This window comes from Penicillium robsamsonii (assembly GCF_028829455.1).
Source record: "Penicillium robsamsonii strain IBT 29466 chromosome Unknown utg000001l_segment0_segment0, whole genome shotgun sequence".
In the NCBI taxonomy this organism is placed as follows: domain Eukaryota; kingdom Fungi; phylum Ascomycota; class Eurotiomycetes; order Eurotiales; family Aspergillaceae; genus Penicillium; species Penicillium robsamsonii.
Window position 1 is genome coordinate 7,615,812 of NW_026643219.1, and position 24,268 is coordinate 7,640,079.

Here is a 24,268-nt window from a genome sequence, read left to right on the forward strand (position 1 = left end):
TACTCTTAACAAAATCCACACATTTCCTCGCCTACGTTATCGTCTTATGCCCAGCTCGCAACAATCAGGCACATCTCCAATACCTTTACAATCATTCATTCTCAATCATGAGCAGGATGCAAGAGGCACACAAGTTACTGCATAATGCGCATGTAGCCCCAGAGATATTCGAGCTACGTCCGGATTATCGCGCCCTCTTGATGGTGGTGGAGGGTATTCCTACAGGCCCAAGCGATGATTTTAGCGAAGCCCTTTTGATCGAGGCAGAAAATTCTGCCAAGGACAAGCTATCCAATTGTCCCGTTACCGAACTTCCACACATCGCTGCATGGCGCGAGGCTTACAAGGCCTTCGGAGCTAAGCCTCAAAAAACGCGCAACAGCCTCGAAGCTCTGACTCGTCGCGCGCAGGATGGCTTGCCACGAGTCAACCGGCTGACCGACATCTACAATGCTATCTCTGTCAAGTATCAGATCCCATTCGGAGGTGAGGACCTTGACAAATACGACGGATCGCCTGTCCTCGTCCGTGCCACTGGTAATGAGGAGTTCGAGACGTTTTCTGGCGGGAAACCTCAAACGGAACTTGCGGCGCCCGGGGAGCCAGTCTGGCGTGATGACAGCGGTATCACTTGCCGTCGCTGGAATTGGCGACAGGGCCCACGGACTGCCTTGACCGATGATACCTCGCGTGTTTTATTCATCCTCGATGCCCTAGAGCCGCTCACGGACGATATTCTGGTTCAAGCTGCCGACGAGCTCGGTTCGGCTTTGAAAAGCCTGTCTCCGGAGGTGCAAGCAGTGCATCGGATTATTGGCCCTTCGATTTAACCTCTCCTTGATGATTACCCCTGTGGTGTAGGATCTACATGTTGATCACAATATCTGTGTTTGTAGGTGTAGTCAACATTGTGAGAAGGGAGAGGATTGATTTAAGACTGTTGGTGTGGAGTCAAATATGTATATTAGATTAAGAAACGATGTATATACAGTAAGCCTACATATGTATCTGTACCGGCCACAAATGCGAATTTCCCGATCTTTATGGCGCTCAGCTCACTGAGTATCTCACACCTGGCACAGGGTGATTACTCAGTGACCACTTAATTGTACTCAATAAGCAGTTAGATGATCCTGTTGCAGACACGTCGATCTCCAACTGTCATCCAACTTTGAAACCCTAGGTAAGTTTTCTCATACATCTCATCGGTTCCGCCTTACCTCGATTTCACCATCATTGATCTCTTTCCCATGAATTTATAAAAGAAAGCAAGCAGCTGACGAATGGCGGCTATTGACTCTTCCCGGCTTGTGGCGTGCCAAGGCAGGGGGATGACGTAGGGGGGAAAACGATTTCGATGACTTCGCATTTTGTTCTTCACTCTAGATTGTAGAGCTAGAATATAGAATTTGATTTCAAAATGCCTTGGTCTTTCGCTCTGCCTCATGTTCTCCTTACCAACCCTTATTTGGCGGTTGCGACCCCAATCACTGCAGGGACTACAGCGGCCCTCTTGACCAATCGTAAGTCGACCGGTAACGATCGCAGACAATCATTAACGACTCTGTAGGAAAGCAAAATCGTCAAACCTACAAGCAGCTGAAGCAGCCGCCCTACAGTCCCCCAGGATGGTTCTTCGCGCCGGCCTGGACCGTCCTTTATGGATTGATGGGTTACGCCTCTCACCATGCGACCACCACCGCGTCGCGATCTTTTTCTCTAGCTGTCCGTGATGCCAATTCTACTGCTCAGACCCTCTACACCACGCAACTGGCCTTGAATTTCCTCTGGATGCCCCTCTTCTTCCGGCTGGGCCGACCGGCCTTAGCCTTGGGAGATCTGGCCCTATTAGCGGGCAATGTGGGCGCCTTGATGGTCAACTGGTGGACGGCCGATCGGACCGCTTTCTGGTGTCTCGTTCCCTATACTGTGTGGCTCGGATATGCGGCGTATCTCAACGCCGGCTGTGGTATCCTGAATGGATGGACGGTGCCTACTGGGAAGGAGCGTTCAGAGTAGAACAACAATGTCCAAAATAGAGTGTACTTCATACGATATCGGAAATTGAATCACAACTCAAAATCAAGGATACAAGTGGGACATGGAGACCCCTAATTAAAGTATCATATGTATCAACTTAGATTTCTACAATTTAGCTCTATTCTCTCATACTAGCCATTTTAGCCATTTCTAGCCTAGCGTAGGTTGGGCTTTGGGCTTTATAGGCTCTGCGGAAGCCTACTCAGGTGATGCTCAGGGCCCTACTCGCTTACCTATGAATTCTGTGACGTCTTAACGATAGGTAACGGTTGAGGCGAATCCGAGCGCCACAGTTAAAAAAGCTTGTGTGATGATGGGGTACAACTTTTGCCACCCGTTCTTAGTACGATCTCGCGTCATCCGGTCCACTCTTAACTAACGGTTAAGGCCATTTTGTTGAGTGACTAGACAATAGAGGATGGCAGACTAGTATAGATGTTCTAGACATAGCCGTTTCCGATTGAAGGCTGACGTGGTTGAGACGCAAAATACCTAAGTATATGATGTCAGGTCCTATCTATACACGGAACATGTGGACGGGTGCATATTATCACCAATTGCTATATAAAGACCAGTCACTCCTGGCAAGTACTAATGTCGGCTAATTCAAATCTAAGAGCAAATGGCCTCCTGCTCGACAAGAATCACCCAAGAACTTATCCCACATTTTCAACGCTCCAATATCATTATATATATATTTACACATCATGGCAGAGACGCATAGCAATAGCAGAACTATGCGATCAGTCGTTTTTGATGGCCACCCGCTCAAGATTCATGTCCGCGATGTTCCGAAGGCACATGTCGTCAGGCAAACCGATGCCGTGGTTCGGGTTACTTCCGCCGCTATCTGTGGCTCCGACCTGCACAACTACCACGGTGTCTTTGGCAGCAACCGGGTTCCTTATCCCATTGGACATGAGGCTATAGGTATCGTCGAGAAAGTCGGAGCAGATGTTGATTCCGTGAAGGTTGGGGATCGGGTCATTATCCCTGACATTCCTGATGGCATTAAGCTAGATTTAGAACCAGTAATTAACCCTACAATTGCATTATACGGAGAAGGATCCATCTTTGGCAATTTGGGAGGCTGTCAAGGTACGATTCAGCCCTGCAGAATCTCTTATAAAACCTGTGTCTGACTGGCCACGCTATTCTCAACAGCCGAATTTGTCCGTGTTCCACTTGCAGACAAGTCCTTGATCATTCTCGATGAAGAATTTGAGGAGATTGAGGATAAGGATCTCGTTGTTCTTTCAGATATCTTCCCTACTGCCTGGACGGGGGTCACTTGGTCGGGCTTCCAGGCCGGAGATAAGATCGCAATTTTTGGGGCCGGCCCAGTGGGACTTCTTGCTGCGTATTCGGCAATTCTCCGTGGGGCCTCTCGTGTGTACTGCATCGACTCCGTCCAAGAACGACTCGACCTCGCAGTTTCTATTGGAGCCATTCCGATCAACTTCACGAAGGGCGAACCGTCGGCTCAGATTCTTGCTCGGGAACCGGGTGGCGTTCAGCGCACTGTAGATTGTGTTGGGGAGGAATGCGTCAACGAAAAATTGAAGCCCGATCAGTCCTTCGTTATCACACAGGCGATAAAGTGCACCAGCGTGGGTGGTGGTTTGGGGGTTCTTGGGGTACACCTTGCCCAGCCGAATTCCAACGGAGTTGAACGAGGTGACACCATCTCACCAAATATGACGTTTCCTATCACGCTGTTCTGGGGGAAAAACATGAGCATTCGTGGCGGTGCAGTGGACAGCAAGTTATTTGTTGGGCCACTGCTGGAACTTGTGAAAAGTGGTATAGCTAACCCGGGCTTCGTCTTCTCCAGTACCATCGATATCGAAGAGGCACCAGAGGCATATCGGCGATTTTCTGAACACCTGGAGACGAAAGTCATGATAAAATTCTGTTAGAATAGCAGTGTAGGAGTCGGGTGAAAAAAAAGGCCATGTGATGGTCTACATGATGGAATCAAACGCCCTACATGTGGGTGATTGACCAATTGTTCAAAATTGAGATGAACTTTAGCCAGCTGACATTCAGTTCTTTCACCAAATTTGTTTAATAAACATATATCTAGTCGGTCTATAAATCTAGCAAAAATTTCTCAGTCTTCTTTGGATAGTAGAACTTCACAAACACTCTTTCCCATCAGTCGTAAATCCGTGCTGCGTAAGATATTCGTTCAGCTCCTTATCTTCTTTCTTCAAATCCAAATCTCTACTTTCAGGCAACAAGTAGTATACCATCATGCCGAGGATAGCGACACCACCAGCCAAGTAAAAGGTGGAGCTGTTACCAGCACGGTCCTGCAGGGGGTAAAGCACTGAGTGCCAACGGCAGCACCCGTTCTACCAAAAGCTGTCGCGACACTATATCCCGTAGACCGCATGGCAGTGGGAAAAGACTCAGAAGATATAAGCCCAATGGTAGCACCGGGTCCCATATGGCCAAATGCTTGCAACAGGCCATACAGAACAACGAAGGCCGCGATGTTTTGAGAAAGCTTCGTGTATGTGCCACCGATAACGAAACCAAGCACAACATATCCAGCGAAGCCCAAAATTCCAGTCCAGCGACGTCCAATCGCATTGGTAAGCCAGGCCCCCAACACAACGCCGGGAACTGGCAGGGCGGCCAAAACAACCTGCCAAATAGCTGTTGTCTGAACATTGTGATCTGTAACCAAAGAGGAGATGATCGTGCTGGACATTATGTTGTTGGGGAAATTAATGAAATCATACAAAAAGAAGGCTAGCGATGTAGTCAATAGCCTCCACCAATAACGCCGTGCAAGAAGGAGGCAAAGGCGCCATGACTTCCGCTGCCGCTTGAAATTGGAGTAGTGGAATAGAGACGAGTCCACCATGAACAGTCTCAAAACGATAATTGAGACCGGGAGGAGAGTGGCAATGGAGTAAATGGCGTGAAAGGCGATAACAAGGTTATTGTCCGTGGCAATGAGTGTGATCAAATAGATTATCATCAAAATTGGACCCGCTAGTGTGGCCATCAAAGTCGTAAAGGACACAAACATTGGCCCTCTGTATTTGCGCATAGTCTAAGAATCATGAGAATAGATCCAAGTGAGGGAGCGGCTAAAGGCTTACCCAGTCCGATTCTTCAATGCCAGCAGCGGCACTAGGAGGGTATTCACCTCCAACACCAAATCCGGCAATTCCACGAACTACAACAAAATACCACAGCATGTTACTCGAGGGATGCATCTGTAGAGTCAGTGCCGCCATCAAGGTACCGATTGCGACCAGGGAGGATGTGAAGAGTAATCCGGCGCGTCGTGAAAACATATCAGAGGTGTATCCGAAAACAACAACACCAAGGATGGCTCCGACGATGACTGAGTTGCTCATGCGAGTCTTCATATCGGAAGAAAATCCATCAGCTCCAAGCACCTGCTTGAAAATAACATTTGTGGGATTGGCGAGGGTGTTTTGAAAGCCATCGCTAAAGTTGGCGATATACTGGACGAGTCAGCAGCTGAATTTCGAGTCTGTCAACATTAGACTCACACAACTGATGATGGTGATATTACTCTGCCATCTGCTGGGACGATATGAGAGTGTCACTTCTTCAACATCTCTACCAATGACAGTGTTGACATTTTTCGTCTCATGTGGGGGTTTGGAAGGTGTCCCACTTTCGGCTGCCGCCATCTTTCAATGTTTGGGGGTTTTGGGGGTAATCAGTCTTTTCACACTACTTGGATGCAAAAGGAAACATGTATATCTTTGTAATTGATGTTGCCGACGCGATTATAGAAGATCAAACAGATCTTCGGTCAACGTCCGAATCTAGCCCGATCTTGAATTTGTTTTGGGCCCGCGGAGATAAGCATTGTGGATTTGTGTTAAACTTTGATAAGATCGTGAACTTTCTTTATCTTTATGGTAGGGGGTAAATTAAGTGATTGTCGTTCGTAAAATCGTCAGTGATGGAAGTATATAACTATTCTGACTATACGTACGCAACATGGAGAACTAGGATAACTGTTGAAAGCTGACGCTTCAAACCATCTACTGTTTTCAATGTTAATGATCTACACATCCGTTCGGGTGGCAAAAAAACCTGTATAAGTAGACAAAACTCAGAATATCGTACATTTACAATCTTATTAACCATTCTACCCCATGCGAGCTGAACCCTCCGATCACTCAACCTCAACCTTCTTAGCCTCAACATTATCAGACTCCGTCTTCGGCACCTTAACAAGAACCCCCAACCTCCAACATGGCTGAAATCGCATCTGCATCTACCTTGGGGGGATTCGCTCGACTACCCAATCGCACCTTTCGATGAAACGTCCCAACCTTGCGCTCATCTAACACAATTGTCTTGACTAGGTCCTCAGAGCCAGGTCGGTTGATCAAACCGGTAATGCTGAGTTCCACCCTCTTCGGATCCCAGTTAACCTCGATATCTTCCTTCTTCGCCCCCGGGAGCGGCACGTGAATCACAAATGTCCCTGGAGTATTGAATATATCAACCTCGGTAATATATTTGTCGGATCCAGTAGGCAGGCGTGTCCAGGGTGTTTGTTGCGTGAATGCCCATGGGCCGTAGGCCTTGTGAGGTTCTCCAAAGTCGCCCCATTCCCGTCTACTAGGCCCGCCTTGTTGGCCGCTGGGGAATGGGTATGGCTGCCGAGGAGAGGGAGTCTCACCGTAAGGGTTACTCAAGTTTTCGAAAGGTTGCTGGGGGGGTGGACTTGTGCTATGTAACCCACCCAGAAACAAATATGGTTGACGAACAAATGAAGGCTTGAACTGTTCCTCGTTTTTCCGTGGGGAGGGTTGGAACTGTCCCCACGAGACCGCCTCCGGATAGCGGTATGGTCTATGGCCATCAGTCGATCCAGGGTAGGGGTATGGCTTGCAAGGGGGCAATCTGTGGTTGTCGTCACCCAAAGACTTTCTACCATCTGAAGGACCGAAATAGGCATAGGGCTGCTGCCATGGAAGAGGGCCCTAGTCAGTATGAGGCTGCTGGGTGTGGCCCGGGAAAGGGTATGGCTTGTGGGAAGTGGAGGTGCTACCGGTTTAGTTATTGGGCTCGTTACCCTGGTTTTTGTTGATGGATTGGGCCCATGGAGGCATGTAGGAATGGTCTGGCCGACCACCTCGACCCGTTATCAGACTGGAAAGTCCACGGGTTGGGATAAGGATGATCACTTTCTCCGTGAGGAGGGGAAAAAAGGGTGCGATGTGCCCTGCTCCTCCGCGTTGGTAGCAGGGTCCCAGCATGGGATGTTTTAGTTGAGATCAGGGATGGACATGCTTCTTGAAATGAAAGTTCGACTTGAGTTTGTTGATAGAGCAATGTAGGAAATAATACTATAGGCTTGATGAATGATGAGAATGTTCTTATGCCTACTGGCAAAGGGGAGGAAGAGAAGAAGAACCATTGTTATTCAATCTAGGAAAAAGCAGGGTATTTATACCCTGATGTCTAACAATCTGCTCATGCTGTAAGCAAACAATGAGAAATGGGATAATCCAACAGATATAAAACGACAATAGAGCTGTCTTTTATATGGAGTGTTTCCAAGCAGGCAGCCATGTTATGAACTGAGTAGGTGGTGTTGTTCGGAGTAGCTAGGTAGTGTGCATATAGCAATTGACTTTGCCACAATATGGTACGGAAGCACGGATCTAATCTATGGCACCGCCAACTCTCGGGAGTACCCAAGCCAATCACAGGAAGAAATACCGCCCCATTAAACGGCTGACGGACATGAGCCCTGTCCTTTTAATAATTACACCTAGGCAAAGTCCATCATCTATCAGCATTCGGCAATCTTGCTCGGACATGCAATATCCGAGGCGCATTTAAACCGGTCCCTTCGCTAGGTTTTCCGTTGACATTAGTGTTAGTAATGAATCGGACAAGCTACACCGAATATTTGTTCCTCGATCGTAGCCTACCGTATCTTGAGGATAGTCATGCTTGGTATTTGGGGCCAAAGTTAAAGCGCAAGCCGGGGAGCAAAAATGAGTGATGAAATTAGGCATCTTTCAAACGAGCACAAAGAAAACGCTCGAGGCCCCTTCTGGTCATTGTGTCCTCTTACGCGCCGAGGTTGCGAAAATCAAATTGTATCAAGGTAGTATGACCAAACTGAACCAAAAGATTCCCGCAGTCACAAATAAAAGCGCGTGAAGGTGTATAAAGGGAGTATCTTGGATAGATACCCTCGCCGAATGCAGGTATGATACTCACACAATATTCGACGTGGTTACAATAAACAAAAGAGTGCTTGGCTGTTTCGTCGGCCCAAGCACGACTAAGAGCATCATGACCGCGAATGCTAAATGTTCATGCCAACTTGCTAAGCCACTCTCCACTATCCTCCTCTCTGATCCAATCGACGACAATATAAGCTGACACATGCTATGGTGTTAGCGCACCATTAGACGTTTTGGCATACGGAGTATAGTGGAAACGATTTCTATTTTAGTTTTTGATCCTGTCAGAGTCCGTATTGCTCCTTTAGGTCTAGTATAAACGCCTTCGCGAACTAATTCACACCCGTGGGTCTTTGGCGCTCGTCCCTCATCCCGCCCCATGTACCGTTACCAGTTTTGGTATTGAAATAATCTGGCTTACATCCATAGATCGTTTTGCTCTCTTACAGAGTCCTCTACCTATGTCGTACATTCTATTAGTGAATTGATGTCCTTTTGCTTTGATTTGACCTCTTGATAATTCTTCTCGCTTATGCCCCCAGGACTACGAGACCCACTAAGTAGTTAATCTTTGCCTTGTTCTGTCACAACTTGTAAAATGCGGGAAGGGTGTTCCCAGCTCAAGTGGGGGCGGTTACCCTATGCCCAGTGGCTTTGCCCAGGTCTATCTTCCCGTCCAGGAAGAAAGCGTTTATCCATGGCATTCTTGGGGTACTCAAAGGTGTTCAAAGAATTGACATGCTACCTTCGGCAGCACTCCAGGAAGGTTATATTACCATGGTTTGCTTACAAAGTAGGAAACACACCTAACTACGCTAAGACTGATTCTGCACCTATGCCAAGGCTGATTTCGCGACTGAGATTAATACGCATGCGCCAATGTAAGGCCATAGCGTAGGGTTGGTCCCTCTATCCATGCAAGACCCCTGAAGCTCACCAGTTTCCCCGTCTGTTATTTTCATTTTCAAAATAGGTCATTACTCTTGTCCTATATTCAGTCGCCTTTGGTTAATATACGTCGCGCACATTTCTTCTATTCTTAACTTTCGTTTATTTTGTTTCTTTCTTGCCTATCATGTCTAAGGATCCGTCACATCCGCCGTACGGATTCGCAATACGCAGAAAGAAAACCTGTCTCGGAGGAGAAGGCCTTACCAAAGCATCGTATGGTTTCGTCCGATGCTGCCCCGGTAACTCGGTTTGGAGCAACCAAAACACAGGCATGTGTTGTCCGAGTGAAAAAAACTGTAAAACCGAAATCAGTAACCCAGCACATTGCGCTGATGATTCCTGGGATCTTTACCAAAACGATGATGACGGACTTTTCTGTTGTGATCAGGGTCTAGGCGGGTTCAATTTGAATGGTTCGGTTGGGTGTGCGGTGAAAGATGATCCTACATATTCCGGTGAGGTGGTGTGGCTCCCTCTAGTTTCACATGGTAAGATTCAAATCCTGCCTACTCGACATGAGCTCAGATCTGATATAACTAGCCCCAAACGCAACATCCAGCAGCTCCTCAATACCAAGCACCTCCACAACATTGAGCAGCTCCATAACCTCGGACGGTTCCCCAACATCAGGTAGCTCCGCAACATCAAGTAGCTCCGCAACATCGAGCGGTTCCACGACATCGAGCGGTTCCACAACATCGAGCGGTTCCACAACATCGAGCAGCTCTGCGGCATTGAACAGCTCCGCAACATCAAGCAGCTCCCCGACGTCCAGTAGCTCTTCTAGCTCAAATACTGGCGCTATCGCAGGTGGTGTGGTTGGTGGTATTGCTGGGTTAGCAATCATTCTGGCCTTGCTTTGGTATTTCATGCGTCGTCGCCGACAGAAGCAACCACATCAATATCCCACACCTGTCACCGAAGCATCGATGAGTCAATACCAAGCTGTCCAGACCTCGCAAAACCCGAGCGAGTTAGGCAGCCCTTCGACCAGGACAAGCGAGTTGGACGGTCAACATTATGTGTCAGAGCTACCTGGCTACAAAGATAATTCTACTCCTATCCCCGAGTTGCCGGAAAATTCAAGGAGTTGATGACCTAAGTTTTAATATTCCATGATACCCTCCCGTCATCCCTGTGTTTGGTCATCTCCACTTGTCCCATCTCTTCCTCTTGCCTTCAGTTCTATTCAATCAGGTGTATTTAGCCAAAGAAATGCCTACTAGCGTGATGTTTTCAGTTAATATGGCATAATCGTCGATATCAAAAGAGACCGATTCAAATCAGAAAGCGTATAGACAACCATTCGAATAAGCTACAAATGGAATGAAAATGTAGCCTTTTTTGTCTTGTCATACATCTACACACCCAAAATACTCTAATCCCAATAATAGTCCCCATCCACGAAGGATGCAATCTCAAATATGCTGAACGGCGTCCGACTATCATTGAGATGATCAATTATATTTGAGTCTCTCATTTCTTTGCTGTTGCCTCTTATTGAATTAGAGAGTACATTGGTATCTTGAGGTCAATAACAGAAAGGACCGATTATAGGAATGAATTTCAGCGTAGTTTGACCCCAAAGGGTTTTTGGGCATACTACATGGAGGCCCAAAGATGGATAACACCACGTTATAAATTCACTCGTTATGCCTGGGGGAGTTTGTAATTTTCCAGCAACGGGAATCGAACCTGTGCCCAGAGAAAATAGAAAAGATAGTCCCCGCTATTCGGCCTGAAATTCTTTCTACCCGACAAAAAAGAAATGCCCTCGTCCAGGTTCGAACTGGAGACCTTCGGATGTCAATCTTGTTACCAAGAATGTCATATGAAACCTTGTTACCAAGGTCGGAAGGATATGAGACCGACGTCATGACCAACTAGACCACGAAGGCAACCACTGAGCCACATGGGCTTGTGATGGAATTCTCTGCCGCTACATTCGATATATCAAGGGAGAAGCTTTAATGTACATACAATGTACATGCTGGACTGTGGATGCTAACTGATTTTTATATCCCAGAGAAGTTTATTATAAGGAAGAAACCCATGGAGCCATAGAGATGTCACTGGCTGCGTCAGGCAACTACGGCCTAGGGCTTCAACTGGGACAATTAACCCTTTCCCGAACTGCGCTGGAAAGACCTCAAATCATAATGTCTTGTATCTTTGCGAAAGTTTGAGGGTAATTTCAAGCCCGTGGAGAACTACGCCAAAGACGGATGGAATTATACTATTAGCTATCAAACAGTTGAACATTATTACGATATATTTGTTAAGGTCATAGTCGCCGAGATGACTCTGCGGGTACTCGTTTAGCGCCAGGACAGCATCGAAAGACGCTTGGACGGCCAGTATCCACCCCAGAGAATAACTCAAAAGTGTAGACGGGTATGGGAGGAAGATATATAAGCCCTTCAAAAAGATATATCCATTCAACAGCACCAACTCTACACAGACGCGAAACATTTCTTCCCCACAACCCCTTGAAGCAAATGTATGACTCCCTCGGAGAGCATCGAACGTGGTATTTTCGCCCAGAGCTAGACAAACACTGTGCCGAGAGAGGAGGTTGCCGCACTCGGAGCTGTGGCTGTTGCCAAAGCTTCCATTGGACGACCCAGAGAGCAAAGGGCATTGGCTATTGTACTATAAATTGCAGTTGTTGTTGGGCACACCGTGGCACTGGCCCTATTTGCGAAGCGAGAATCGATAATACGCTTGCTGATATGCTTCATTCATCCAATGCAGCCTATCTTATGAAGATGACAGAGGCCTGCTTTTCTAAGCCGACCTACTTCACCGACATTCGAAGTCCGAAAAAGGAATGATGACTAGATCAAAGCTATGGAAACTGACTGGAGAATGCCGTGGGAATTGAAGTACACTTGCTTATAAACAGTTCAAGCAGCAAACAAGCTTTATGGTGTTCATCTCTGAGAATATCGGCGTTGCTCTTGATAATTATTGCGATCGCCTCATTCGCCAAGCTTGCAGTATAAAATTTGTCCAATATCTATTTTTTCTTTGCATATCATACAAGGGTTAACTTACGTAGTTTCTGCCCTTGGCAACTTAGTCATATTGACGGAAACACTGCCGCGTCGGGCTGCGAGGGCTGCGATTTCCGCCTGGGGCTAGATTGGTGACCCTGTTCTAAACCCACAAGTCTATGGGTAGTTGTGAGATTATTTACCTCAACACATCGCTGAGCGACATGCAGGTGGCCAAATTAGATATATCAATTTACTCAGATCCAGAGTATTCCACCATCTAAAACTGAACGTGGAGTCTCGTCAAGACCCGTCGTAGCCGGGTGCCGTTCTTGCTCTTAGGCTAAACTCCCAGGGCGTTAACACACTCTTCGAAGACTTTGTTAGATTAAACCCAATAAAGTCATCTATCACCGTTTTGCCTGGGTTGAATTATTATCCTAGGTGAGGAGCTTTATGTTGGATATCAACTTGCTCTTCCTTCTTTCTTGAACCCTGGTTGCCAAGACATACTGTACTCAATAATATATTTATAGATACTCCCGCGTCGATATGCAGTACTTTACCCTAATTATCATAGGATCTACATGACTCGGGCGATATAACTGTACGGGCACGCCATATGTGTATGCAAAGCTTATATATTTGTGTTATTTTGTTATGAAGTTGATTTTTAGAGGATGCTTCAGATATAGACCTTCCGAAATTCACTGCTTCACTGAATATGAAATATGGACCATGCATTAGAAAATAAATCAATTTCCCATTTGAACAAGGTCAACGATTTGAGAAGTACAGATGTAGTTTAACTCACCACCCCCAAAATCCGGTGTTTTTTCAACCACCACGATCGCATTACAAAGGTAGTTCTCGTTGAATTTCAGGAAGCCCAATGCTTCATGATCGCCTCACAAGCCGCAATTCTGCTCGCCAAGAAGTCAACTACTACCTTTGAATCCAATTCCGTGCCCTCCCCCTGGGCAAATAACGGTATGGCAGGGACAGTTTCTAGTGCCGGTCTACTGCCGGTTGTCATGGGTATGTGGAGTCTCCAAAAAATGATACGGTCTCACAATAATCTTATCGGCATCCCATCCAGTCCATATAATTTTATTGCCCTTGGCGATATAGACGGAAGCGGAAATTCCACCACTAACGTCAATCCGATAGAACCAAACCATAGAGTAGACGCCGGATCTTCCGTGTCCTCAGTACAACTGGTCAAGAAACGGAATGAAAGGGCAGCCTCCCGAGTTCTACCGGAGCAGTTGGTCAGTAGTACCCTCAACTTCACTATATGAGACCCATCGAGATATACAAATCCCTGAAGTGCTAGTTAACTAAGTGAAGGTGGAGTTCATTTCAAGGCAGAACTGTTTTTCCTCAGGCCAAAACTGCGCGGTTGTCCCAAACCCCCACTCGTACCCATCAGTCAGCAACACCCGCCTCCGCTCCAGACTCACCCGTGGACCAACTCGGGACCGAGAACTATCAACAACACACCCCCAATACCCCATAACGCAACCATGGAGCACGCAGATCCCTTCCTACAAGTCCAAGCGTGAGCTCTACACCAACCCCAAAGCACAAAATCCCAACTAACCAACCTATCAGCGACGTCGTCTCAACACTACAAACCAGCCGACCACTCTTCTCCTCATACCTCCGCATTCGGTCGCTAGCCAAAAGCCCCAACAACCCAGAACTCAAGCAATCGCGCTCCGAGCTCGAAACCACCTTAACAGAGCTAACAGCTGACCTCAACGACCTCGTCGAAAGCGTCCGCGCAATCGAACAAGACCCCTACCGCTATGGACTGGAACTAGAGGAGGTGCAGCGGCGGCGCAAGCTCGTCGATGATGTCGGTGATGAGGTCGAGAAAATGCACCAGGAGCTGCAGCAGGCTGTTTCCAATTCCACTGTCGACACACTGCCGAATCCTACAGAGTTTGATGCGGCGCTGGAGGAGGAGGAGGAGCGCGGACGTGGCGGGGCGGATTATTATGCTTCTATGGAGCAGCAGAGACAGTATGAGCTTATGCATGAGCAGGATGAGCAGCTTGATGGTGTTTTTCGCACTGTTGGAAATCTGCGCCAGCAAGCTGATGATATGGGTCGTGAGTTGGAGGATCAGGCTGTCATGATTGATGAGGTTGATACGCTGGCGGATCGGGTTGGGGGGAAGTTGGCGAATGGGATGTCGCGTATCAAACATATTGTACGCAAGAATGAGGGTAAGAGACCTCCCTTTTTTTGGCCTAACTTCTATGCTGGATCTTTACTGGGATGGTTTGGCATGGTATGGGAATCTCAAGTTCGAACTAACTTTTCTGACTAGATACATGGTCCTCGTTTTGTATCGCGGCACTCATCTTCGTCCTCGTCTTATTATTAATCCTCCTTATTGCACTGTGATATTACAAAAAACAAGTGGTTAGGAAAAAGCAAAAAATCATCAAAAGGGGGGTCATGGCGTTTCGGGTGCAAATGGTTTAGTTGCGAGCCTTCTTGCGCGGGCGCGACTCACTATCTTCATCGGAGTCCTCTCCGTCCAATTCCTCCATATCGAGGTCCATATCTTCGAACTCGTCGCCCATCTGGAAGGATTGAACTGCGGTCAAAGTTAGCGGAAACGTCTCACTCGCCATATCGGATCTACATACCGTAGTAGCTGAGGGCATCGGGCCAGAGGTCCTCGGCAATGGCAACAGCCAGGTCATCTCCATCGGGGAAGATATCGATTTCCTCAAGACCCTCGGAGTCATCATCCTCATCATCGGAGTCAGAGTCGCCAGCCTCATCGATCTCCTCGCCCTTCTGGATCTTGGCCCAGCGAGCCTCGATCTCCTTGGCAGCCTCCTTGGACTGAGCAGCAGAGACATCACGGCCGCGGTATCCGAAGAGTCCGAAGAAGCTCATGCCGACGGGGCTGGGGTTCTCCTCATCCTCATCATCCTCGGCGTTGGCAGCCTCGGCCTCAGCCTCGGCCTCCTCAACCTTCTTAACGAGAGCAGCGAACTCGGGCAACTTCTTACGGTCACCGCCATTCTTCTTCTCGGCATCAGCAAGGTCGCAGGCAGCATCTAGCATGCCCTTGGTCAAATCCATATCCTTCTTCCAGTTAATGCGGACGGGCTCGGAAACGAGACCCTCCCAGGTGCGGGTCTTGCCAGCGGCGTTCTTGGAGACCTCCTGGCGCCAGTAGAACTCCTTGACGAGCTTCTCGTTGGTGAAGAAGGGGTTCTCCTCGCCGGTCTTGAACTCAAAGGTGAAACGCAAGCTGCGGGGCTCGCCGTTGCCTTGGGCATCAAGCTCGAATCGCTCAACGTTCAGGGTCTTGAGGCATTCGCCGAGAACTTGGGCATCACGGGACAGAATGTACTCGTCGATCTCGGCGGGGGCACTGGCGAACACGCGCATCCAGAATTCAGCCTGCACCTCGGGGATGTTGATGATCTCGCTGCGCTTCTGGATCAAAGGGGCCATGAGCTTGACAGAGTGGCGCACTGTAGATTATGTTTGTTAGCAATGTGTTCATCTGTGCTTTTCAATTGATGGTGTTTCTCATAGTAGATTCTGCCAGCTGTTTTGCTTGCCCCACCATCACAAAAGAAAAAGAAGTAGGAAATCATCAGAAAACATACATTGCTCAACCTCAGCGCGAGAGAACTGCTCCTCAAGAACAGCAATCTTCTTCATAGCAACCTCGGGGATGCTAGGCATCTCGACGCGGTCAAGGAGGGACTGATCGTTAGACATGATGGGTATGTATTTTTTTTTCGTGAAAGAGTCGTAAATAAAAATGCAGAACACGCAGACTTGAGTGGTTTAAATAGAAGGGAGGAATTGAGAAGAGGGGAGAAGACAATAAGACAATTCAGGCTGGAATTCAGGGACGGGAAAAAAAAAAAAAAAAAGCTATGGGATGGAGAAGAGCTAAGAAGCTACTCGATGATACTTGGTGGTACTTCTTGTTCCATGGTACCACAGCGGAGAACCAAGGTATTTTCGTGTACCCCCGTTGTCCACTTCAATGGTGGGGGGTTACCTGGGTAATGGCCTCAGGTGTCAGTGCTACATCATAAGGCCAAAATATTCAGAAAACTCTGACGCTGATCTTGTGGATCTCTGTCCAATGGAGTACTTTTTATAGAACGTTCTGGTTGTTATTCGTGGAGGGGTGATGGAGGGGTAGGAATAGCTCATGGTACAAAAGATAGTTCAATGTCCACACAATGTCAACTGCGAATCTATAAGAGTTATTTAATCGTCTTCACTCAATCTCTTGACTTGATTTGAGATATGCAGCTGGACACCAAAGCTCCCCGTATGTCTGTAAAGACTTCCAAATGGAGCCTCAATGCATACTCCACCAATCAGTACTATCTAGTATAAGTTGTTAGGTAAAATGCCATGGATCACCTAGGGCTATATTGACCAGGACATAACCATACCCTACCTTGTACAGAGTGTACCCTATGTTGTAACATTATAAACACGCACAGCCACAACCATATAGCCACAGAACCAACAGCCTCCCATCGAGGTCAACCCCTCCGATTAGAACGAAGCGGAGACCAAAGATAAAAGAAAAAGCAACTATGAAATACAAACTAGAAAGAATACTTTATTTTAACGGCGATTCATCCTTTAGGACTGTCGAATAGAGTCCACCACGGAAGTAAGGGGTGTCTACGCATAATTATATCGAGATATTCACCCCAGCGCTTGCCTAGGTATGCTTATATGTTTGCAAACCCCCTCTTTCAACTTATTTCTGCTGAGGTCCGAGTTTGTGGACTTCCATCTGATTTGTTCATGCACTCTAGATAAGAGGAGCGGTCTGCGCGAGCGTGTAAACCTTGAATGTTGACGCACGGGACCTGCAGGACTGGTCAATTGGGGTCAGCGGACACACGAGGCACGTTGTGTGAGCTGATTAGGGAGACGAAAAAGAGTCGGATGGGGTCCGGGATCTGAAGTCGGGGTTCCTAGGGTGTGGCAAGTTGCTAGGATGTGGAAATGAAAGTGAAAAGAGAAAAGTGGAAATTGGAAGGGCATATTCGCGTTGGAGTAAATAGTTCTGGCCAGTAACCAGAGTCGGGATATCTTATTCCATATTTTGTTTTTTCTTCTTCGAAGCTTGGGGTTGAGGATGAGGTTCATTGAACCGAAGTAAAAAACAAAAAGAAACAGCAATATTGAAAGGTAAAGCAAAAACACAACTTTTTTTGTGGTCCGGTCAGATATCAAATCCAATCCAAACCAGCAAAGCAAAATGAATCCTCGTCCAATGCTACCCCAAGCATCTTCCGATTAAGAACCGAGGTTAAGTCATGAAAGTCCATATATCCCATGCCCGTTCGCCAAGAATGCAATGATTAAAAACAAAACAGCAAGGGCTCGACATGCACAGAACACATCACCATGCACATCTCTGCCCAGATCGTACTGTCATAAGAAAAGAAAAAAGAAGCAAGGCTAGAGCTACAAAAGCGTAAAACATAAAACAGTCTCAAACCATCCAGTCAAGCCCGTTAGCCTCTTCTTCCACAGGGAACACCTCACGCGCATACTCTTCCATATCGCGCCAGCCCTGCCACAGATGTCGAGCCTCGTCTGTCACCCGCAGCGAGACAACACCGCCAGGTCCTTGCATCATACCTGCACCGGCACCCTTTCCACCCGCGGGTCCAAGACCCTTTGGTGAACCCGCTGCAGGCTGTGAGAACTCCGGCTGTGGGAAGTACGGGGCACCACATCTCCCAAACAGCTCCTCCAAAGCCTCGAGCTGTTCTCGATATCCCGGCGGGATGTTGACCTTGATTTCGATCTTGGGCGAGCGGACGTACCGACATGGACGATCCAGGGCACGGGAGAACGCAGCACACACCTGTAGCGGGGAGAGTGTTTCGAAGGTGAGAGCAATACTACATGAGAAGCGGTGTGTTAGCTAATTTCTTTTCTTTCTTTTTTTTTCCCTTGTTTCTTGTTTCTCGCTTGGCTGTCTTCTAACGGACTCCCGACGGGAATCCGCAACCCTGGAAAGAAGCCCGCGTCCGATTTCGGAATTGGGGGTGGGGGGGGGATTTCTCTTGTACTCACCGATGACCATTCCATTTCTTCGTTCCATCCTTGAAAATCTGCAGCAGAGTCGGTCCAACATCATGTTCAGCATCAAGCCATGGCAACGGGATTTCGGGATCGAACGGCGCACGCCACTCAAAGCTCCCATCTTCCAGAAGCTCCATCTGGAAGAGCGGGTACGGCAAGCTCGTGAAGTTATTATTGTAGATACCGGCATAGACAAAGGTAGCCGGCATACCGAGCTGACGGATGTAGTTCTCGACAGTGAATTTGGGAGCCCACTGCGGGACAGCAGGCCATGGACCGTGAACGGAATGATCCGGCATACTGCTATAGATGTAGTGCTGGATTGAGCCTGAGCGTTTTGCGGCATCTGCTAAATCGCGGCCGATGGCTACCTCGTCGCCGGACTGGGAGGTGGTGTTGATGAAGGCTAGTTGGGCGCCTTTGAAAAGCTCGTCCATCAGGGCGATGTTGCCGAGGAGCGGGCCTTGCAGGAGGGTCACATTGGGGAGTTGTTGGAGTTCTGGTGCGATCACGCCTTTGAGGGAATGGATTTGCGCGCGCACTGAGTACCCCACGGCGGACGCGACGCGGATCAGTGAGGCCGCTTGCCGGCCTGTCGCGTTGACCACGGCAATGGTCTTCTGGGGTTGTGTCATCCGGGTTGATTGGTGGGGGGCCTTGGGGAAGGTGTAGGGGAAGTATAGAGAAGAAGTAGATTCAAGAGGGCAGAAGGAAAGATAAAAGAGAAATCCGGAGTAAGCCTTGGCGAGAAGGGTTTGCGATGGTGGGGTAGAGGTTGGAAAGTATGCGAGAATCGCGATCAGACCTAAATTATGCGATTGGTCTCCAAATTGACCTTCTGATCTGCACTTTAATAAAAAACGAAAATTGCATTCAAATTTCGAAAACGCGGAGAGACGCAAAGGATAAGATAAGAGAGTCTTGTCTATACAGACACTTTACATTATAATCCCCCTCTACTATGAGTGATATTTCCCCTAAATATAACAAATTCTATAACAAATATTAGCAAGGAAAAGAAAAAAAAAAAAAAGGAAAAATCCACAGTGCGGTCTCGTCCTCTGGTTTTTACGTAAATCGGCTGGCAATTTCGGCAGCACGGGAAGATCCTGAATTCGGGAACTTGTAGGCTCGGTCTCTCTTTTAGTTCTGGTGTCATTGTATAGAATCATTTCACGTTATATATCCTATCTACTATATATACACACCCCTCTACATAGATCTATACATCCATGCCAAGCCTTGACATACCCATAGCGGAACCACTCCCGATATCCCAGTATGTACGAGAGAAGAAACTAAATCGCGCAGGTGACTTCATAACCCGTTCCACCAACTATCTGCCAGGAACAGTCTCACGTGGTGTGTATCGTATATCTGCTCTAGAATGGGGGCTATTGCTCCAATGGCGGCGTTTGGGCCTTGGCATAAGTTGACGTGCTACCTCGTCAGGACTTGCCATTTCACCCGATACGTCCAATGGCCGGGTACCTTGTGAACTTTTTTTTTTTCGCAGGAATTTTAGTGTGTGCCTGAACCCCCGCAAAACCCAGAACAGGATCACATCATTCCCTGCTGCATGAGCCACAAATGAGATTATTTTCGCGATCTATGGGGATTATCTATGAGATGATGGTCTCATACATGTAAGTACTTAGTATAGAAAAAGCAAAGAGGCAGAAGCAGAAAAAGCAAAAGCATGCAGATAAACCCCACCATGAAACTTGGAGTAACCCCCTTCACCTCTTATATAATCTAGAACCTCAATAATATACTCGACCTTGGCAGTAATGTATACAACATCAAACCCCGGAAAAAAAGAAAAAGAAATGCAAAAAAAAAAAAAAAAAAATCCTTATCTTCCCCACTTGGCTCAATCCCGGCTACGGCAGGGGCTGATCTCCGCGGATGAAATTCCATATTACGATGATGGTGCCACTAAAAGTAGAAGTAGAGGACTAGCCTGAAATGGAGTGCGAGTTCGGACCCTAAATGGTGTCAGAATATCTCGATATTATTCGATATTATTCAATGTTATTCTATATTATTCTATATTATTCTAACATTCAAAGCGTAGGCTGAAAGAAAATTCCCCGAAGGACACCGGCTTACCCATGAGGCCAATGCCCCCAGAATATCGCCACGTATAAGTATAAAAAACCATCCTAAGTAAGGAAAAGCATGCATACAACCCCCCCCCCCCCCCCCCCTAATACAGTCCGGGCAGTAGTCTGAGCTTAAACCCCGAACTTCCACGAAAACACCCGATCTAAGGCGCCGACCCAGGAATCATCCGATTCTTCCCAGCATCCCATTCCCACTCCTCATCCATCTCCCGCTGGCTTATCTCTTTCGGCCCAACTCCAGCCATCCCCCACACGAAAGGACGATGACGCGCCAGGAGTTCGGCGGCAGGTCGCTCGTCCGAATGTAGATGAGCGCCGGATTTGCGGAGGAGGAGCGTGTGCTCCGAGAGGCCCGCGTTCGCGGCCAAGAAGAGCGGGGTGCGGCCGGCACGATTGCGGAGATGCACCGAGCCGCCTTGCGATAGGAGGAAGTGCAGGATTTGTAGGGACGGGGATGTTGCGGCCAGATGCTGGGTTTGGGTTAGTGGTGCAAGATAAGGGATGCCAGAGATAGGGAGGTGAGACAAGGGACAGGGGACAGGGGACGAGGGGGAAATTGCGAGGACGGGCTGAGATGGAAAGGGATTGCTTACGATGGGCGTATTGCCGGAATAGTCGGCGTCGTTCAGGAGCCAGTGGTGTTCTGTATTGGTGATGGCTTGGACCTTCTCCAGGTCGCCGAGGGCAATGGCATAGCCCATTGCTGTGAGTGTCTGGATGCGATCGGGGAGTCCGCCATCCGGGTGTCGGAAGATAGGTAATGATGACTCGGTGAGCTCACCTCGGATAGAGACTGACATGCGTTTGGCGATGGATTCCGGGGTGTTTTCTGGTAGTGCGAGGAGATAGGCAAGTTTCGTCAATGCGCCCTCGGTTGTCATGTCGAGACCAGCTACGACCCCTGCTCGGGAGAGACTCATGCCTGTGGCATAGACTGGACTGACGCTGCCCGTGAGACCTAGAAGATATATCAGTATCCCATTTCTGCCAAAGACACTGGGCAGGACTTACATTGCGTGACGTTCACGATAACAATCCCCCGCTGGATAGCGTTGGCCAGGACGTTGATCATGGCATTATCCTGGCCAGAGGGCGCATTACCTGCGCCAAAAGTCTCCAGAATCAACCCGCGCAAGCCATCCAGCTTCAGCACCGCATCCACCATCTCCGGCTTGATACCAGGGAAGATCCGCAGACAAGCAACATGGGTAGTATCCAGATTCGTCTGAATACTAAACGGCTCCAAGCTCGTAGGACGGTGCACCGCATCCCAATTGACATTGGTCCGCATAGAATTCGTAACGGCCAACGGAGCACAATTCGGCGCATCGAACGCGGCAAAATCACTCGCCGCAACCTTCGTCGTCCGGTTTCCCCGGAACAACCGATTATTAAAATACAAACACACCTCGGGAATCATAAAATGCCCCGCAACAACCAACGACCCAAGCAAATTATGCGTAGCATCGTTTTGGAGCTCAAGCATAGGCGCCTGCGACCCAGTAAGAACAACCGGCTTCCCGAGATTCTGCAGCATAAAGCTGAGCGCCGAACATGTATACGCCAGACTGTCCGTGCCGTGCAGGACAACGAATCCATCAAAGAGCGTGTAATTCCGCTCGATCGCCTCGGCGATCTGGGTCCAGCCCCTTGCGTCAATGGAGCTGCTGTCGAGCAGTTCTTCGAACTCAAAAACCGTGTACCGCACCTGTCGCCCATAGGCCGTCATCGGTGTGCGTAGGCTTGGGTGTTCTTTCATGTCGTGTGCCGCGTTGACGACCACGTCCATCGTTGCGCTGGCGGAGCCGTCGTTAAAGGTTGGGACTGGCGCCATGCACTTTTCTTGGAACCCCCGCGCTGGGATGAAGCCGGCTGGTGAGGGTTGCATGCAGATTGTGCCACCGGTCATGATGATTAGGACGCGTGACTCTTGGGCGGGCGTTTCAGCTTCGGCTGCTTCCAGCTCTGGGATGACCATTTTGGCGTTGACTGTCTTCAGACCAGGGTTCAGGCTGGCGGATATCATGGTGATGGGGTAAATTTTTTTATTGTTCGTGTCGTTTGATTGCGATTGCGGTCGTGTTTTCAATAAGGTCAATTGATATCGAATCAAGGCATGGATTCGTCAGGGCATTCACGGTCTTGAGCCACGATAATACTAGGGACTGTTGGGCAGATGTAAAGAACTGATGTCGGAATTTTTCTCCAAGGGTTAGAAAATAGCTCTCACCCCGTTAGAAGGTTTAAAACATGTCAAGTATATGGAGATCAATGATTGACTCTTTTGACCGAAGAAGCGGAAGACTCCAATTGACCCCGATTGCATTACGTACAGCCATGCTCATTGGTCAATGCCTATTTAAGACTTCCAACCATCTCCACGGCGATCTCGGAGGATTGGCGGACTCCAATTTTTTGGTGTACACTAATTTGTATACGAGCTCGATATTACAAAAGTACAGGGATGTCTTACGTCACGTGTTCTAGAAGGAAAAATATGTTGCAATTTATCGAAGAAACAGTTTCTGCCATTTTTGCACCATGAGCCTTACCCCAAACGGCTCTAAGCCGCATGAGATGGAAGATATCTCATCTCGTTCTACGGTTATTGTTGGCTGCCGTAAGTCGGAACTCGCACTCACTCAAGCTCGATCCATCATATCCGCACTGAGCCAAACAATCGACCCCTCCCCGACCTTTGAAATCGCCACAGCCAGTGTCGCTGGTGATGCAGATAAGCAGACCCCCTTTGCACTCCTCTCTAAGCAGACCGGTGGATCAGACATTGGCAAAAGCCTGTGGACAAATGGCCTTGAAAAGGATTTGGTGGCTGGCAAGGTCCAAGTTCTTATCCATTGTTTAAAGGACATGCCGACGACGCTGCCACCGAAATGTCTTCTTGCAGCTGTGCCTGAACGTGAGGATTGTTCCGATGCCGTCGTAATGAGATCCGACTCGGATTTCACATCCATCGATCAGTTACCACCTGGCTCGATAGTTGGATCCAGCTCTTCAAGAAGAAGAGCTCTAGTTCGGCGAAATTGGCCTCATTTAGAGGTAGCAGAATGTCGTGGCAACTTGTAAGTATCAATCAACCCTCCTCGTACTACTACTTTCTACATATATCAGCATAGTCTCAATCTAATATGTACGCATATTAGAGATACTCGCCTGGCTAAGCTTGATGCACCTTCTTCGCCCTTTTCATGTATTCTCTTGGCAACCGCGGGACTATTACGCCTAGGACTCGGTCATCGAATAACGCAACGACTTGAACCTACAATATTCCCTTATGCGGTTGGACAAGGCGCACTCGGTATCGAGGTTAGCACAGACATAGACCGCCAAGACATCCTGCAGCTTGTCCAGCATGTCGACCATAAGCCGTCGAGATGGCGCGGCATGGCAGAGAGGGCGATGCTTCGAAGTCTCCAAGGCGGATGTTCTTCCTCAATTGGTGTTTGGTCTTCTTTTGAGCCGAAAGAAAATGATCCGGTAGACGACAATCAAGGCTCTGATAGCGGCATCCTTCGTCTGCGAGCTACGGTTATCCACATAGAAGGATTGTCGGAGATTTCTTCTGAGGATGTGGGCACTGTCCAATGCGATGAGGAAGCGGAAAGACTCGGCATCTCGGTCGCGAATATGCTGCTCAACAAGGGGGTGCGGGATTTATTGCCAGAACAATCATAATCCGATTGGAAATTTCGGAGGTTTACCACCTTGGATTATAAGCCGTTAATGCTTGAGCAGAAATGTGAAAAGAATCGATAAACCTATAAAGAGCTCATATGGGAGCACATTTGATATTACAGAAGTAGGAGTTGAGATT

At 48.2% G+C, this 24,268-nt stretch overlaps 12 protein-coding genes across 12 annotated transcripts; 7 read left to right on the forward strand and 5 right to left on the reverse strand.

Annotated features, from left to right (window-relative positions):
- Positions 1–107: 107 nt before the first annotated feature.
- On the forward strand, positions 108–830 carry N7447_002949 (B3/B4 domain-containing protein; the record flags this gene model as incomplete). The annotated part of the gene is made up of 1 exon (XM_057227224.1): positions 108–830. One exon carries the CDS (start codon positions 108–110, stop codon positions 828–830), a length of 723 nt encoding a protein of 240 aa, XP_057091240.1.
- Positions 831–1,420: 590 nt separating this feature from the next.
- Positions 1,421–2,019, forward strand: N7447_002950 (TspO/MBR family protein; the record flags this gene model as incomplete). Its single annotated transcript, XM_057227225.1, has 2 exons — positions 1,421–1,523; positions 1,571–2,019. The coding sequence occupies 2 exons, from the start codon at positions 1,421–1,423 to the stop codon at positions 2,017–2,019; spliced, it is 552 nt and encodes a 183-aa protein (XP_057091241.1).
- Positions 2,020–2,747: 728 nt separating this feature from the next.
- Positions 2,748–3,959, forward strand: N7447_002951 (glutathione-independent formaldehyde dehydrogenase; the record flags this gene model as incomplete). Its single annotated transcript, XM_057227226.1, has 2 exons — positions 2,748–3,138; positions 3,205–3,959. 2 exons carry the CDS (start codon positions 2,748–2,750, stop codon positions 3,957–3,959), a joined length of 1,146 nt encoding a protein of 381 aa, XP_057091242.1.
- A 219-nt stretch (positions 3,960–4,178) lies between these two features.
- On the reverse strand, positions 4,179–5,720 carry N7447_002952 (uncharacterized protein; the record flags this gene model as incomplete). Its single annotated transcript, XM_057227227.1, has 4 exons — positions 4,179–4,355; positions 4,385–5,107; positions 5,157–5,528; positions 5,577–5,720. 4 exons carry the CDS (start codon positions 5,718–5,720, stop codon positions 4,179–4,181), a joined length of 1,416 nt encoding a protein of 471 aa, XP_057091243.1.
- A 549-nt stretch (positions 5,721–6,269) lies between these two features.
- Positions 6,270–7,307, reverse strand: N7447_002953 (Hsp20/alpha crystallin family protein; the record flags this gene model as incomplete). Its single annotated transcript, XM_057227228.1, has 2 exons — positions 6,270–6,985; positions 7,124–7,307. The coding sequence occupies 2 exons, from the start codon at positions 7,305–7,307 to the stop codon at positions 6,270–6,272; spliced, it is 900 nt and encodes a 299-aa protein (XP_057091244.1).
- Positions 7,308–9,324: 2,017 nt separating this feature from the next.
- On the forward strand, positions 9,325–10,294 carry N7447_002954 (uncharacterized protein; the record flags this gene model as incomplete). Its single annotated transcript, XM_057227229.1, has 2 exons — positions 9,325–9,688; positions 9,741–10,294. 2 exons carry the CDS (start codon positions 9,325–9,327, stop codon positions 10,292–10,294), a joined length of 918 nt encoding a protein of 305 aa, XP_057091245.1.
- Positions 10,295–13,095: 2,801 nt separating this feature from the next.
- Positions 13,096–13,497, forward strand: N7447_002955 (uncharacterized protein; the record flags this gene model as incomplete). Its single annotated transcript, XM_057227230.1, has 2 exons — positions 13,096–13,234; positions 13,385–13,497. 2 exons carry the CDS (start codon positions 13,096–13,098, stop codon positions 13,495–13,497), a joined length of 252 nt encoding a protein of 83 aa, XP_057091246.1.
- A 225-nt stretch (positions 13,498–13,722) lies between these two features.
- Positions 13,723–14,611, forward strand: N7447_002956 (SNARE domain protein; the record flags this gene model as incomplete). Its single annotated transcript, XM_057227231.1, has 3 exons — positions 13,723–13,757; positions 13,811–14,430; positions 14,535–14,611. The coding sequence occupies 3 exons, from the start codon at positions 13,723–13,725 to the stop codon at positions 14,609–14,611; spliced, it is 732 nt and encodes a 243-aa protein (XP_057091247.1).
- Positions 14,612–14,688: 77 nt separating this feature from the next.
- Positions 14,689–15,955, reverse strand: N7447_002957 (histone chaperone napB; the record flags this gene model as incomplete). Its single annotated transcript, XM_057227232.1, has 3 exons — positions 14,689–14,807; positions 14,860–15,702; positions 15,841–15,955. 3 exons carry the CDS (start codon positions 15,953–15,955, stop codon positions 14,689–14,691), a joined length of 1,077 nt encoding a protein of 358 aa, XP_057091248.1.
- A 1,756-nt stretch (positions 15,956–17,711) lies between these two features.
- N7447_002958 (NmrA family NAD(P)-binding protein) lies at positions 17,712–18,945 on the reverse strand (the record flags this gene model as incomplete). Its single annotated transcript, XM_057227233.1, has 2 exons — positions 17,712–18,126; positions 18,302–18,945. The coding sequence occupies 2 exons, from the start codon at positions 18,943–18,945 to the stop codon at positions 17,712–17,714; spliced, it is 1,059 nt and encodes a 352-aa protein (XP_057091249.1).
- A 1,634-nt stretch (positions 18,946–20,579) lies between these two features.
- Positions 20,580–22,462, reverse strand: N7447_002959 (putative lysophospholipase; the record flags this gene model as incomplete). The annotated part of the gene is made up of 2 exons (XM_057227234.1): positions 20,580–21,394; positions 21,448–22,462. The coding sequence occupies 2 exons, from the start codon at positions 22,460–22,462 to the stop codon at positions 20,580–20,582; spliced, it is 1,830 nt and encodes a 609-aa protein (XP_057091250.1).
- Positions 22,463–22,977: 515 nt separating this feature from the next.
- Positions 22,978–24,129, forward strand: N7447_002960 (Tetrapyrrole biosynthesis hydroxymethylbilane synthase; the record flags this gene model as incomplete). Its single annotated transcript, XM_057227235.1, has 2 exons — positions 22,978–23,516; positions 23,598–24,129. 2 exons carry the CDS (start codon positions 22,978–22,980, stop codon positions 24,127–24,129), a joined length of 1,071 nt encoding a protein of 356 aa, XP_057091251.1.
- Between the last annotated feature and the right edge of the window lie 139 nt (positions 24,130–24,268).